At 34.9% G+C, this 13,597-nt stretch overlaps 1 protein-coding gene across 1 annotated transcript in view; it reads right to left on the reverse strand.

The window, feature by feature from the left end:
• Blos3 (Biogenesis of lysosome-related organelles complex 1, subunit 3) overlaps positions 1-13,597 on the reverse strand; it is a 98,706-nt gene that overhangs the window by 66,328 nt on the left and 18,781 nt on the right. Inside the window, exons 2-3 of the mRNA XM_090383227.1 lie at positions 11,497-11,596; positions 5,455-5,548 (exon numbers count right to left, since the gene is read on the reverse strand). Coding sequence (XP_090239353.1) covers positions 5,455-5,548; positions 11,497-11,596 — 194 coding nt within the window. The remainder of the gene's footprint in view (positions 1-5,454; positions 5,549-11,496; positions 11,597-13,597) is intronic.

The following is a 13,597-nucleotide window of genomic DNA, read 5'->3' on the forward strand; positions in this document are numbered from 1 at the left end:
AAAGAAAAGAGATAGTATGAATCAGAGCTGTAATGCTCAATACGTTCTACATTGATATGTAGAACGTATTGAGCATTACAGCTCAATATAGTACATAGAACACTTCTGTATGATACTTTCCAGAAATTAAAACGAAAAAAAATCGAAAAACTTACATTAGAGTAAAAAATAATTAAAAATCAATTTAACACAATTAAAATCAATTTAACGCAATTAAAAATATTAAAAAGAATCTAACGAAAATATACAAAATGATTTTCCTTCCTTTGTATCCTATCCTTAGCCTGTACCCTAATTCGGTTTATTGTGGCAAGGGAATAACCTCTATTTAAGAAGGAAGGAAAATCGTTTTTTATATTTTCAATAGATTCTTTTTAATATTTTTAATTGAGTTAAATTGATTTTTAATTGTGTTAAATTAGTTTTTAATTATTTTTTACTCTAATGTAAGTTTTTTGATTTTTTCGTTTTAATTTCTGGAGAGTATCATACGGAAGTGTTCTACATACTATACTGAGGTAAACTCCTCTTATTATTTTACAAATAAAGAAAAGAGAAGACTGTCTTGGAAACAAAGGCCTCTTGACACATTTCTGAAGATGACTCCTTGTGCTCCAACAAACCAACAACAAGTGCCGAGACAACAAACCAATGAGTGCCAAGCCAACAATGAGCAATCAACGAGTGTGCATTTAGTCCAGAGGTTCCCAAACTTTCTCGGTTCATAGCGCCCTTAGTGTCCCAGTAATTTTTTCACGGCACCCCTAGGCCTTTTAATATATACCTATATCAAAATTTTATTCTTTATATTGAGGTACTAAATAAAGATCAATTATAGATCACCACAAAATTAAAAAGATGGTACAATGGATACTGTACACCTTTTTATAACGAAATAAATGTATAAATTTCAAAAAAAAAATAAAAATAACTAAGTAACTTAAACAGAAAGAAATTACATGGCACCTCAAGAATGTTGTTGCGACACCCTAGTGTGCTGCGGCAGCCCCGGTTGAAAACCACTGATTTAGTCAATGATGATGAAGAATGAACATTCTTTAACATTTGTAAGTCATAAATAATTTCTTTATTATTATAATTTGATTGATTTTACAGGCTATGTTTTTATTTCTTTGGATAACCAATCATTGTTTAAGCATAAACTAATTAGCTAACTAATTTCATTGCTGAGAACGTAACCCCTGTTTTTAACATTATGTCTATGGGAAATAAATTACCGCTTTACAAGTTTTCATTTTACGAGCGCATGCCAGGGACGAATTAACTCAAAAGTAGGGAACTAACTGTATTTTTTATTCCTATCATCTGTTTCACCTTGTAACACTGATTTTTCTGTTACCGAGCAAGAACAGGACTAATTTTCTTTGTTGATTTCTGGGAATGTTAAGTTAATTTAAACCAAAATCCTTCGCAATCAGCTACCCTCCAGATTGCTACACAGTGTACCAAGTAGAATCAATGACGTGCAGTATGCATAAAATACATCAATATGGTATTAAAAATAAATTGTCTCAGAAGAATCTGCCAAATTTCAGGGATCGAGTTCTTGAGTGGTTTTAGGCAAAAAGAGTTCATGCCAAACTGGTATGATTCTAAACACTTACAGAGCTATGGCTGTTTGAATTTTAAAAATGACTATAGAGTTTTGATGGTAAAAAATAATCAACAGTTAAACAATTAAAACATTTTTCTGAGAACTCACTCCTCTTTTCTCATCATCATCATTAGCCATTTTCAATCCACTGCAGGATGAAGGCCTCTCCAGCAACTTTCCAGTTCCTTCTGTTTTGAGCACTCGCCATCCATTTACTGCCCACAAACTCATGAATTTCATCTATCCATCTCCGCCTTTGTGTTCCAGGATTTCTTCTAGCTCCTCTTGGGTACCATTTTGTTATTTTTTTAGTCCATCTGTCATCATGTCTTCGGGCTATGTGTCCTGCCCAAGACCATTTTAGTTCTTTAGTTTTGATAAGAATGTCCTTTACTTCAGTTTGCTGCCTAATCCATGTGTTTCTCTTCTTATCTTACAGTCTGATTCCCAATATAATTCTTCCATTCTTTGCTGTGTAGTTCTTAGCTTCTCTTCCATTCTTTTGGTGAGGGCCCAAGTTTCACTTCCATAAGTCATGGTGGGGAGTATACATTGATTCATTATTTTACGTTTCAGACAAACTGGGATATTGCTCTTCAGTATGTGACTATATTTCCTGAATGCTATCCATCCAAAATTTATTCTTCTCTTGACTTCCAGCCATTTATCATTATTACAGCTAATAACTTTGTCCCAGATAAGTATATGACTCCACCTTTTCAATTACTGCTCCTTCAATCATTATTTCCCTTTCTGTGGCATACTTGTTCATCATTACTTTTGTTTTAGCCATATTCATCTTTAGTCCTAAATCCTTACTAACTGTGCATAACTGATTAAGATTTCCCTCTAATTCTTTGGGATCATGGCTTATGACCACAATGTCATCTGCAAATGGTATTTTGGTTTAGGTACTCTCCGTTCACATTGACTCCTTTCTGCAACCAGTCTAATCTTCTGAAAGTTTCCTCAAGGGCAGCAGTAAAGAGCTTCGGAGATATTGTGTCTCCTTGTCGAACTCCTTTCTCGATTTTAAATTTCCTACTGTCTTTGTCTAGTCTAATAAAGGAGGTAGCACTCTCATATATTTTCTTCAAAATCATAATATGTGGGGTATCTATGCCTTGTCTTTCTAGTGCCCGAAACATTGCCTTATGCTGTATGGAGTCAAATGTCTTTTCATAATCCACAAATGCCAGGCATAATGGTGTTTAATATTCATTTTCTTTCTCCATTAGCTGTGATATTATGTGAAGGTGATCCATAGTTGAGAATCCTGTCCTAAAGCCAGCTTGCTCTTTCGGTTGATTCTCATTAAGTATTCTTTCTAATCTGTTAGTAATGACCCTTGTGAACAACTTGTAGATGTGGGATAACAAGCTAATTGGTCTATAATTTCCAATTTCTGATTTATTTCCTTTCTTATGCAGCAAAACTATGATTGCATTTTTCCACTGCTTAGGTGTCACACCTTTTCTAATGCACTTTGTGAAGAGCCTTGCCAGTTTTTGTGTTATGTCTCTTCTTCCCAATTTTAACAACTCTACAGTAATTTCATCTTCCCCCAGGGCTTTCTGATTCTTCATTTTCTTCAATGCATGTTCTACCTCATCAGGAAGAATATCAGGTATGTCGTATGTGTTGCTACTTTGCAATCCATCTTCCTCACTGCTGGCATCATTCCCTCGCTCCTTGTATAATTCTCTATAGTAGTCTTCTGCTATTTGAATTATGCTGTTTATAAGTACACCATTGCTATTCTTCAGTTTCAGTATCATTTGTCTTTCTGTATTACTGCTCATGGCTGCTGATTTAAATCCTTTGTTTTCCCTTAATGCTTGTTCTACTTTTCTTGTGTTAAATCTTCTTATGTCCTCTCCGAGTCTCTTTTTAATGGCTTTGCATAACTCAGTATACTCAATTTTCTCCCCGTCAGTGTTTTTCTTGCTCTTCATTTGTCGTCTTTGGTTCATCATGACAAGTGTTTCTTGACTAATTTTTTCTTCTTTGGATTTCTTTTTCCCTATAGGTTTCTTGGGCTTTATCACTTTCAGAAAGTTGTAATATTCCTCGTCGATATCTTGGTCCTGAGCAGTCTGTAGAAGCTCAAACTTGTTCTTAAGTTCCAGTACATACTGCCTTTTCTCCTCTTCTGTTATTTCAAAGACCTTTGTATTATTTACTAGAGTCAGTTTTTTCCTTTCCTTTCCTACATCTATATCAAGTGTACATCTTACCATTCTGTGATCACTTCCAACATTTACCTTATTCAGGATGGTAACATCATTCACAATATATCTTCTGTTAGTGAGGATGAAGTCGATTTCATTAGTTGTTAATCCATTTGGACTCTTCCATGTCCACTTTCTGTTCACCCTTTTCTTGAAAAAAGTGTTCATTACTGACAGTCCTTGAGATTCTGCAAATTCCACAAGTCTTTCACCTCTTTTATTTCTTTCACCAATTCCAAAATTTCCTATAGTTCCTCTTTCTGCGCTGTTTTGCCTTTTTCCAACCTTAGCATTAAAGTCCCCCATAATAATAGTGTAGTGGGTTTTCTACTCATCTAGAAGACTCTCAATTTCAGTGTACATTTCTTCAACCTCTTCATCATCATGGCTCGATGTTGGTGCATAAATCATTATAACCTTTAGCTTGTATCTCTTAGAAATCTTGAGTATTAGTCTTGACACTCTTGGTGATGTGCTTTTGAATTCCAAAATGTTGTTTTTAAAATCTTTATGGACCAGAAACCCAACTCCACCTTCACTCCTTTCACTGTTTCCATTGGTGTACAGCAGATTTCAACTTGATAAACGTATAGGTGATTCATTTCTTCTTCTTGTTTCAGCCAAACCGATGATATTCCAATTCACATTTTCTAATTCCTTTTCCGGCTCTAATATCCTGTCTTCACCGATGAGTGATCTTATGTTAAAACAGGTCAAGTTCAGTTTCCGTGCATGGCAGCCTGGTCATACCCAGAGATTATTAGCACCCTCTAATTCCACTCTGATCCTCTTGCTGCCGTAAGAGGGGGAGTGAAAGCTGCTGGGGACTGAGGGCCATTTGTTTTGTTGTGCTGTCATATGCTGGAGGGTTTGGTCTTTTCCTCTTCACGCTGACCAGGCGTCTTGAAGAGAACCATTCTACACGTTTGTTGCCACCTAAGTCACGTAACAGGGCTTACCATCGAGAAGGTGTGCATGAGTGGATTTTAGGGAAGCAGGCCAACCGGACTTCTCCTAAATCTTCTGTAATAGAGAGATATTGGATCCATCAGTGTTTTAGGCTGAGTGTCTGATAACACACACAGGATACCTGTTCCCCTCTAAGCCCCCTCTTTTCCCACAGGTCTTTAACTTTGAAGTTCCCAGACACTTTCAGGAATATAATCCCTGCAAACAATGATGTTTTTCTACAATACTTGTATAGCAGGACATAAACTGCTATATTAAACAATTAATTGTTTTAGTTTCTTTTGTATATACTTAACTACTAGTATCCTATATTGTAAAGGCCAACAGAACATGGAATTATTTTCATTCAGCATTTAAAGTGACTGTAGTTTAAGAGAATAAAATTCAAAATTTTTAAGATTACTTTTGAAGATATGCATATCATGTCCAGTCAAAATGTAAAAAATGTATATAATAAATTATATAAAACAATAACAACTGTTCCAAGAAGGTGTAGGAGGAGCAGAAGAAAACTCTAGAGAATGATTTAATATTGATTTAAAAATGTTAAGCTTTTGAATAAAATATAACCTGAATAAAATATATACAAGACAATATACATTTAAAAAAAATCTAAATAGGAACTGTTCTTCCCCTTACGTGCTATATTTAATTCTTTCTTCAAATTTGGAATAATCTGATCTCTCTTCACTTTCTCTAGATAAATATCGATCTGCAAATGAATAATCACTACCTGGAAAACAAAAACGGATTTTTAAAATTTCTTCTCCCTCTAGGCGTAAATTATTATCTGCAACACATGTCAATGCAGTTTTAATTTTTTTTTATTAATAATTTATACTTATTATTTAATAATATGTTACTAATTTTTATCCCAAACGAGTTTTTAAAATGCTTTCTTACACAGGGTGATTTTTTATTTATCATACTATTTCTTTTCTTTGCAAGCTTCAAATTTTTTTGTACAAAACATCATTACTCTGTACAGAAAGATTTGGTTGTCAACACTAAATACTGCAGGAGTTCCTGGATAAAAGTTTGACAATGAGATGGTTTCTTATTCATTAACCTGTAGCATATGACAAAGGACTGGTGTGACATCCAATGTTACTTGATTTAAACTCATGTCATATTTATCTCTGGAGTTCCCAAAGATACTGTTTCAGAAAAATCCACGCACTGAAGAAACACAACTGAAGGTGAAATTTTTTCTGTGTGAGAAAAAAAACACTGGGGGCATATTATGTCCAACTTCACAATCCAGTTGTAATACATTATTGATAAATGTGGAGGGCACACTGAACATGTTGCTGCATGAATTTCCCATCACTACTAAATACAGTTTAGGTATGAATTTCTGTTTCTAAACAATATTTTATCTCCTTCAGATGAATAAAAAACACCCTATATAATCTATATTACCAGTTTCATTTGGCCACAACTTACATCTAGACAAAACAAAAGGTAAGTCATTTACTACAAAATCTCAATAACAGGAAGAAAACACTGGTCTTATAATTCTTATAAAAATATTAGCCATATGGTGCAAGGAAGCCTGAGGCTTATGCTGCACTAGCCAAAAAAAAAATTCCCACATTACTCTGAGAGAGAGAGAGTGTGTCAGAAGTAGAAGGGAATCACCAAGAAAGCAGGAAAGAGAAGAATGATGATATCCAACTCAGAGTTTGCCAAGCCCATACTCACCAGATGTGAGCCCCTGGGGTAAATATTCACACTGCCTTTGAACAATCACAACCTAAAGTCTTCCAAATACATTCACCACTAATAATTACATTTGTAGTCTTAGTAATATTCTTCTGCAAGGTATATAATCACCAAAGTTTCATTGCATGCAACCCAATGTGACAAGCCAACTCATTTTTCATCATTTGGCTTTCCAGTCACAGTGCTCAAAAAAGTACTCAACATAAACAAATATGTGCCAAGTGCTCTTTCATCCAGTTGAAAGAAAAAGATTGTTGGATACAAACCAGGATTACTAAGACAGGACACTTTTTTTTTTTTGTTCTGCACCCTTGGTAGAGAGCAACTGACTCAGTCATGGTATGAAAAGTATGAAACCCCCCACAAAGCTTTCTCCTTTCCATCTAGACAAACCCAGGTTTTTTTTTTTTCCAAATGGTGTCGGAATGAATTGCCTTCATTCCGACAGGTGACAGTGAATGCATTTATATTTCATACCTCTTGCTTTTCTATAAAGGGAAAAAAAAGAATTCTATTAATTAGAGAGTAATTAATAGAGTTCTTAAAAGTATAGCATATTCCATTTTTTAAAAGAATAAATGCTTCTGCACATTCTCTTTTTCTGTTTGAGTGTTACAGGAACAATATGTTCCTTCATTTGACAGCAATGGAATTGGGCTTATGCTCATTTTGTAAACAACTTCATTATCCACAAGTTGACTTAAAATTACTAATATTGTTTTTAACTGAATAATATTACCAAAATAGGCAAATTTGTTATTTTTAAAATCTGTAAGGCAAAAGAGGTGAATGACAGAGTTACCTATTTTGGTGATGTTATTCAAATAAAAACAATACATGTATTAGTAATTTTACTGCTATGACTTGTAGATAATGAAGAAATTTCTAAAATGAGCATAAGCCCAAGCCTGAAAGAAACACTGTTTCCAAGGCAGCTAAACAGAATGCAAAGTAGCATTTTTTATCTAATTACTTCAACTACTGTATTGAAATAAAAATACCACTCCTTTACTAATCTTCATTAATTATTAATGAAACATTGAACACGCAGAAAATATATAAAACATGACAAATATTAAGGGGAAAATATATAAAACTTGTACTGTTGAGAAACATGTTTAACCATCAAAAGTGTTATACCTTTCCAAGGGGAAATGAAAAAAAATACTTAAAAGAAATGTTTTATATACAAATGATGATCACATTTATTTATTTACTTACTGCTTATTTTTTGGCTGGTGCAGCAGAAGCTTCAGGCTTCTGCTGCACCATATAGCTAACATTAACATTAATAGATCTTTTATATTTGTAGAGGAATAAGAGAAATTTACCTCAATATGGTATGTAGAACACCTCTGTATTACACTTTCCAGAAATTAAAATGAATATAAAATTAATGCAAAATGATTACAGTAATAAATCGAAAACAATTCAAAAATTAATTTAAAAAATAAAAAAGTGAAGCTTCCTGAAGCTGACAGGACTTTTTGACCATACGTATTGATCACAGGAATGGAAATTACAGAGTATGTGAGAGCCTGGATCTTAAATAGCAAGATTATTTGTCTTTGCACATGCATGGAAACGACCATGAATCGGAGATTAGATATGGGTGGTGAACGTTAATAGAATTCTCATGTAATTTAATTTCGATGGTTTCTGCAATTAATAGTCTAGTATAATTACATTTGACATTAAGTATTTTGGCCTACTGGAATAAAAATGTATAGTTGTCATTAATGGCATGAAAGGCCAATTCTGTGGCTGCTGAATGATAAGCACAGACTGAGGATGAGTGCTGTTTTACTCTCACATCCATCATACACTGCGTCGAGCCCTGATAAGACGAGTTGCAATCACTGCAAGAAATGTATACCAGGTCGTTGATTTGTGTTGTGAAAGGGGAAAGGACTGAGTGATTGTTCAGTATAGTGTGTAATTTCCATATTGGTCCAGCCACAATTTTAAATTCGTTATCTTTAAAGAGTGTTACGCTGTTTGTGCCACTGTCCAATGAATGGGACAGAAAAAAAGTATTTTTTGATGTTACTATTGTGGTTGGTGTAGTTTTTTTTTTTTTTTGTATCCTATCCTTAGTTTGTACCTTAATTCGGTTTATTGTAGCAAGGGGGTAACCCCTGTTTAAGAATCTGCTGGTTAATATCTATATTACCGAGTTTAAAGCAGAATCCGTCGTTGAATATTTATAGGTATTGAGAAATTGATTAAAAATAATAGACCTTTTGTAGGTGAATGGGTGATAGCTGTTACAATGCAGACTCATACAAGTGTTTGTTGGTTTACAATAGATGTTAAATTGGACTTCATCATTTGCGTCTCAAGTAAGCATGAAATTTAGAAAATTTAATGATTTGTTTCAGTATTTTCCCTTTCCAACGTAAAATTGAGTCTAATATAATACTGTATATATATTTTATTACATATAATAGATTTGTTTAATGAATATTATTAAACAAATGCAAAATGTCTTGAATAGTGTAACTATCAGTAATAACAAATATAATAATAATAAAAACATTGTCTAAATACCTCCCACATATGTGATATGGAGTAAAAAAGCATCAAATGTATATGCTCAATCATTGAGAGGCAGACCTCTGATATTAAGCCGCTTAGACTCAATACCATCGGCAAACCACAAATTAGTTTGTATACTTTGTCTCGAAAGGTGATATGGTCATTAATCAGTACAGAGTTATTATTTAATATATCCCAAAGAATATCTAATGTGTATTCAATGTTTACATTTGTATATAATGAAGCAACATCCACTGAGAATAAATTACCTTTATCGCTGAGCCTATAGTCCTTCAGGTTATTAAATAATGTATTGTAGTTTTTTTTATCCCAAATTGTATCGCCTGTCTAAAGATTTTTATAATACTATATACATATGTGGGCTAAGGATAAAAATGCCAAGTTCCTATAAGAAATGATGGGACAAATAGGAAATCTGGTTTTATGCAGCTTTACCTGACAAAAAAGTGCTGGGATGTTGTATGTTCTGGCCTTCAGCTCCTTTAACTGAGACATGGTAATATAGTCATTTTTCTGATATGTGGTTAATGTTTTATTGTTAATAATAAAATAATAACATTTTTTTAAGGGCAGAGTTACCTCTAGGCTGAAGCGGGGAAAGTCTGCAAATTTTACACTCAATGATTTGTCAAGTTATATCACACAAAAAGATAACTAAATTTTATGCTAATTCCATCATTATTTTACGAAAGCTTTTGATACTGTTGCACATGGAAAACTGCTGTACAAATTGCAGCAGTATGACATTACGGGCAAGTTGCTGCTATGGATAAAGGGATGGTTGAGTGAGAGAAGACAGAGAGTGGTAATCAGTGGACACTGCTCTTCGTGGACTAATATTATTAGGAGGAGTACCCCAGAGTTTGGTGTGGGGCCCATTGTTTTCTGTATTCATTAATGATATTGATGACAGTATAATCAGGCTTAATGTTTAAGTTTGTAGAAGATTGGCAGGGTTCTTAATGACAGTGCCCTACTGCAACAGGATCTAGAAAAATTGAGCAAATGGGCTGAGAGGTGGCAACTAAAGTTTAACATTGACAAATGTAAAGTACTACATATGGAAAGCAGCAACCCCAGAGTGACGTATCAATTCTGTGGTACTACACTGACAATGGTAGAGAATAAAAAGGACCTGGGGATAATTGTGCAGGCAGATATGAAGTTTTCTGAGAAGTGCAGACAATCTGCAAGAGTAGCTCATGGTGTTTTGTCAATGATATACAGGAATTTTTCTAGTAGGGATAAGGATGTATTATACCCTTGTATAAGGCTATGGTCAGGCCACACCTTGAGTACTATATACAGGTCTGGAAGCCTTATTTTAAGAAGGATGTAGAGCTGCTGGAACGAGTACAGAGAAGGGCAACAAGATTAGTGAATAGAACAAAGGGTTGCTCTTAAAAAGAAAGGCTGAATTTCTGCAAATTGCAGTGTCTGGAGACTAGGCACCTATGCGAGGTGATCTGATTGAGGTGTACAAGGCCTTGAATGGTTTGAGCAAGCTCAATGCTGATGGGATTCCTCCTCTTGTCCAGATTAATTGCCTGAGGGGACATAAATTCAAATTGAGGAAAGACAGTTGTGGAATAAATGTGCAGAAATTTGCCTTTACCTAGCAGGTGGTTAATTGCTGGAACAAACTTCCATCTGTTGTTGTGGAAGTTGACAGCTTAAATAAATTCAAGGCAGAACTAACACATTTGGAGAGAATGGATGGGTAAATTGGGAAGTTTTTTTTTTTTTTTTTTTCCTCCTCTGGTATGAGCTGTATAGGATTGGTTTCTTGCATCATATGCCTGTACTAATGCTAATTAAAACACAAAATGACAAGATTTTCAGCCTAAAGATCAACTTAGTTTCCATTTCATTAACCCTTTCTTATGCTCATGAATGCACATAGCCTGTAACATTTAGTTCTTGTATAGACCAACACTGCTGAATTTCCTAAATGTGTGTGGGCTACAGGTAATGAGTTTCTGTTGGCAGTGGCTCTGTGAAGCAAGTTTCTTTGGGGAATTTTGAAGTTTTTGTAAAAAGAAATACTTTGTTTGTGAATGCTTTTAAATATTAATTTGTTCTTATTTAGACTTGGCTCTCCAACATTAGAGCAAAAATATATTAGATCCATATATATCACATCAAACTAGTATCACATGAAAGCTTGTCCTCAGCAAATTAAGAACTGAGTACTCACTATCCTTAAGAAATTTCCAGTGAAGAGAATAATAGGAATCTGCAAGGAAGCTGTAGTTCCACTGCACTAATTTTCAATCAAAGATAGGGATTTAAAACAAAGTTTGAAAATTATGGAGTGTCTCATAACCATACTAATTATTTTTGCCTTTTTTTTTTTTTTTTTTTTGTTTTGTTTATAAAATGTGCTAAACATATCACCTGATGTCTGGGATCCAGAAGGTGTCCCTAGTCCTGTTTCTTCATCAGATTCTGATGCTTCTCCACAAACTACTATTCCCTGAGATAAGGATGGTGAGATCTAAAAGATTCAAAACTTCCAACTTATATTTGTATACATACAGATATACTATCTTAATATGATAATCATAGTTGAATATAAATATAAATTGTATTTTTCTTTTTTTAATGAAAAGCTCCAAACACAAAAGGTATTAGAACCTATAGTACTTAGTACTGTGCATGAGTTGAGAAGATGAAAGAAGATATCTGTTGACATTAGACTTGAATTTGTGTAATTGTAATTTTGAGGAAATATGTGTGAATGGAGGTATTCCACAAAATGGGAGTTGAAGGAATAAATGAGGAAGAAGAAAATTGTTCTGTGAGTTTGAAGTTGGACAATAAAAGAATGCTGGACTGTGATGGCACATGTTCAAAGTGCCTTGGAAGAGAGAGGAGGAATTACAGAAGCCAATTCAGAAGAACAGTGTCCATGGATATATCTATAGAAAGATCCAAGCCCGAGGCAGGATTCGAACCCACGACCTTTGGGTTGCTAGGCAGGCACTTTACCCACCCGGCTAGCCCGGTCGGCACCACTGGAAAAGGGCCAGATATGTGGGTAATGTAGGTTTGTGTGTATTATATGTGTGTTCTGTTCTGGCCTCTTGGCTACCCAGGAGTATCAATCACTTGGAGAGATGATTCTGGGTACTTGTCAACACCACAAGGTGAACCAGTTCAATAGTGTTGATGCTGCTCAATTCAAGACGCTGATCAACCTGATGTTGCCAAAAGGTGGGCTAGATAAATCTGGGGGTTCACTCCAGAGGGAGAAAAATTGTTCGGTTATACATTATTTACAAAATTAAGAGAAATGAGGTTACAATCAGTATCAAATGAAGTCTTAACCGAGGTCCCATTTAAAGACTATGTGAACAATTATGAAGTAGAGATCCCGGTATTCGATGATCCAGTAGAAAACGAAGCCGTATATAACAGCTGCTGTCTTTTCTCAAAAACCTCTCTGGCAAAAGTTTGAAATGCCTGAAAAAATCTCAGCATTCTGGATAAGCAAAGATTCCTGGCCAGGCTCTAGAACTCAATAATTTGTGAGAGTTCTTCTCTGATCCTCGTAGTTAGCACATGAATATAGTAAAAATAAAAATAAATTTTCTGTTTATACTCCGGGACGACCAAACGGTCAGAGGAGTTCACAAGTTAGGCAGAATACAAGAAACAGCACCGTATTCAGCAGTCATGGGCTTGAACCCCGGTCACTCAAGGCACGTGTACTTATGCACCTGCGCGCCTGACCACTAGGCTACGGCAGCCTATAGTAAGTGATCTCAACTCTGCCTCACTGCAAAGACATAAATCTGTGGTAGCCAAACTGAACCTGAAGAGTTGCTGATTTAATGATCCATGTCCTGTGGTAAGAAGTGAATAGATTGATGGAAAGCCAAGACTACTTTTCTATCATGAAGAAAAGTCACTTTGGGGAAGAAACATCTTGTCACCAATCCTAAAGAGGTTGTGTCCCAGTGGGTCTGCCACTTATTAAACAATTCATTCCAAATTCTCTTTTTTTCACACTTGATATCCTGTTGACAGTCAATAGTGATTCCCATAAACTCTGTCAGGATTTGCTTCTTTAACCTGTAAGAATCATTTAAAGATCAAATGTGGGTCTAAGGACAAAACTCCAGTTAAGACTTGTAAGGCAGGGGTCAACACTGTACAACATGCTCTAACTACAGATAATAAAATTGTTCTCTGCAATGAATATAACTTGTTTCTGATTCTAACAATTAATGCCATGTGAAACCAGGTCCTGGTGACGTAGGTAGCCATTGGGATAAATACTGCATTATTATAAATTTTTAACGTCCTTCTCGAAAGCACCCCCAAACTTAGCTCTTGAAATTCTTATTAACACTCTGGCAAAGTTCTTGATTTTAACTGTCAAGTTAGTAACGTGTATCATAAAATTTAGCTGTCGGTATATTGTTACTCCAAGCATTTTAGTTTCTGTGACAAAAGGAAGACGAACATTACTGATTTTAACTTGGAGGACGAA

This window comes from Mastigoproctus giganteus, chromosome 1, assembly GCF_048544385.1.
Source record: "Mastigoproctus giganteus isolate SK-2022 chromosome 1, ASM4854438v1, whole genome shotgun sequence".
NCBI lineage: Eukaryota > Metazoa > Arthropoda > Arachnida > Uropygi > Thelyphonidae > Mastigoproctus > Mastigoproctus giganteus.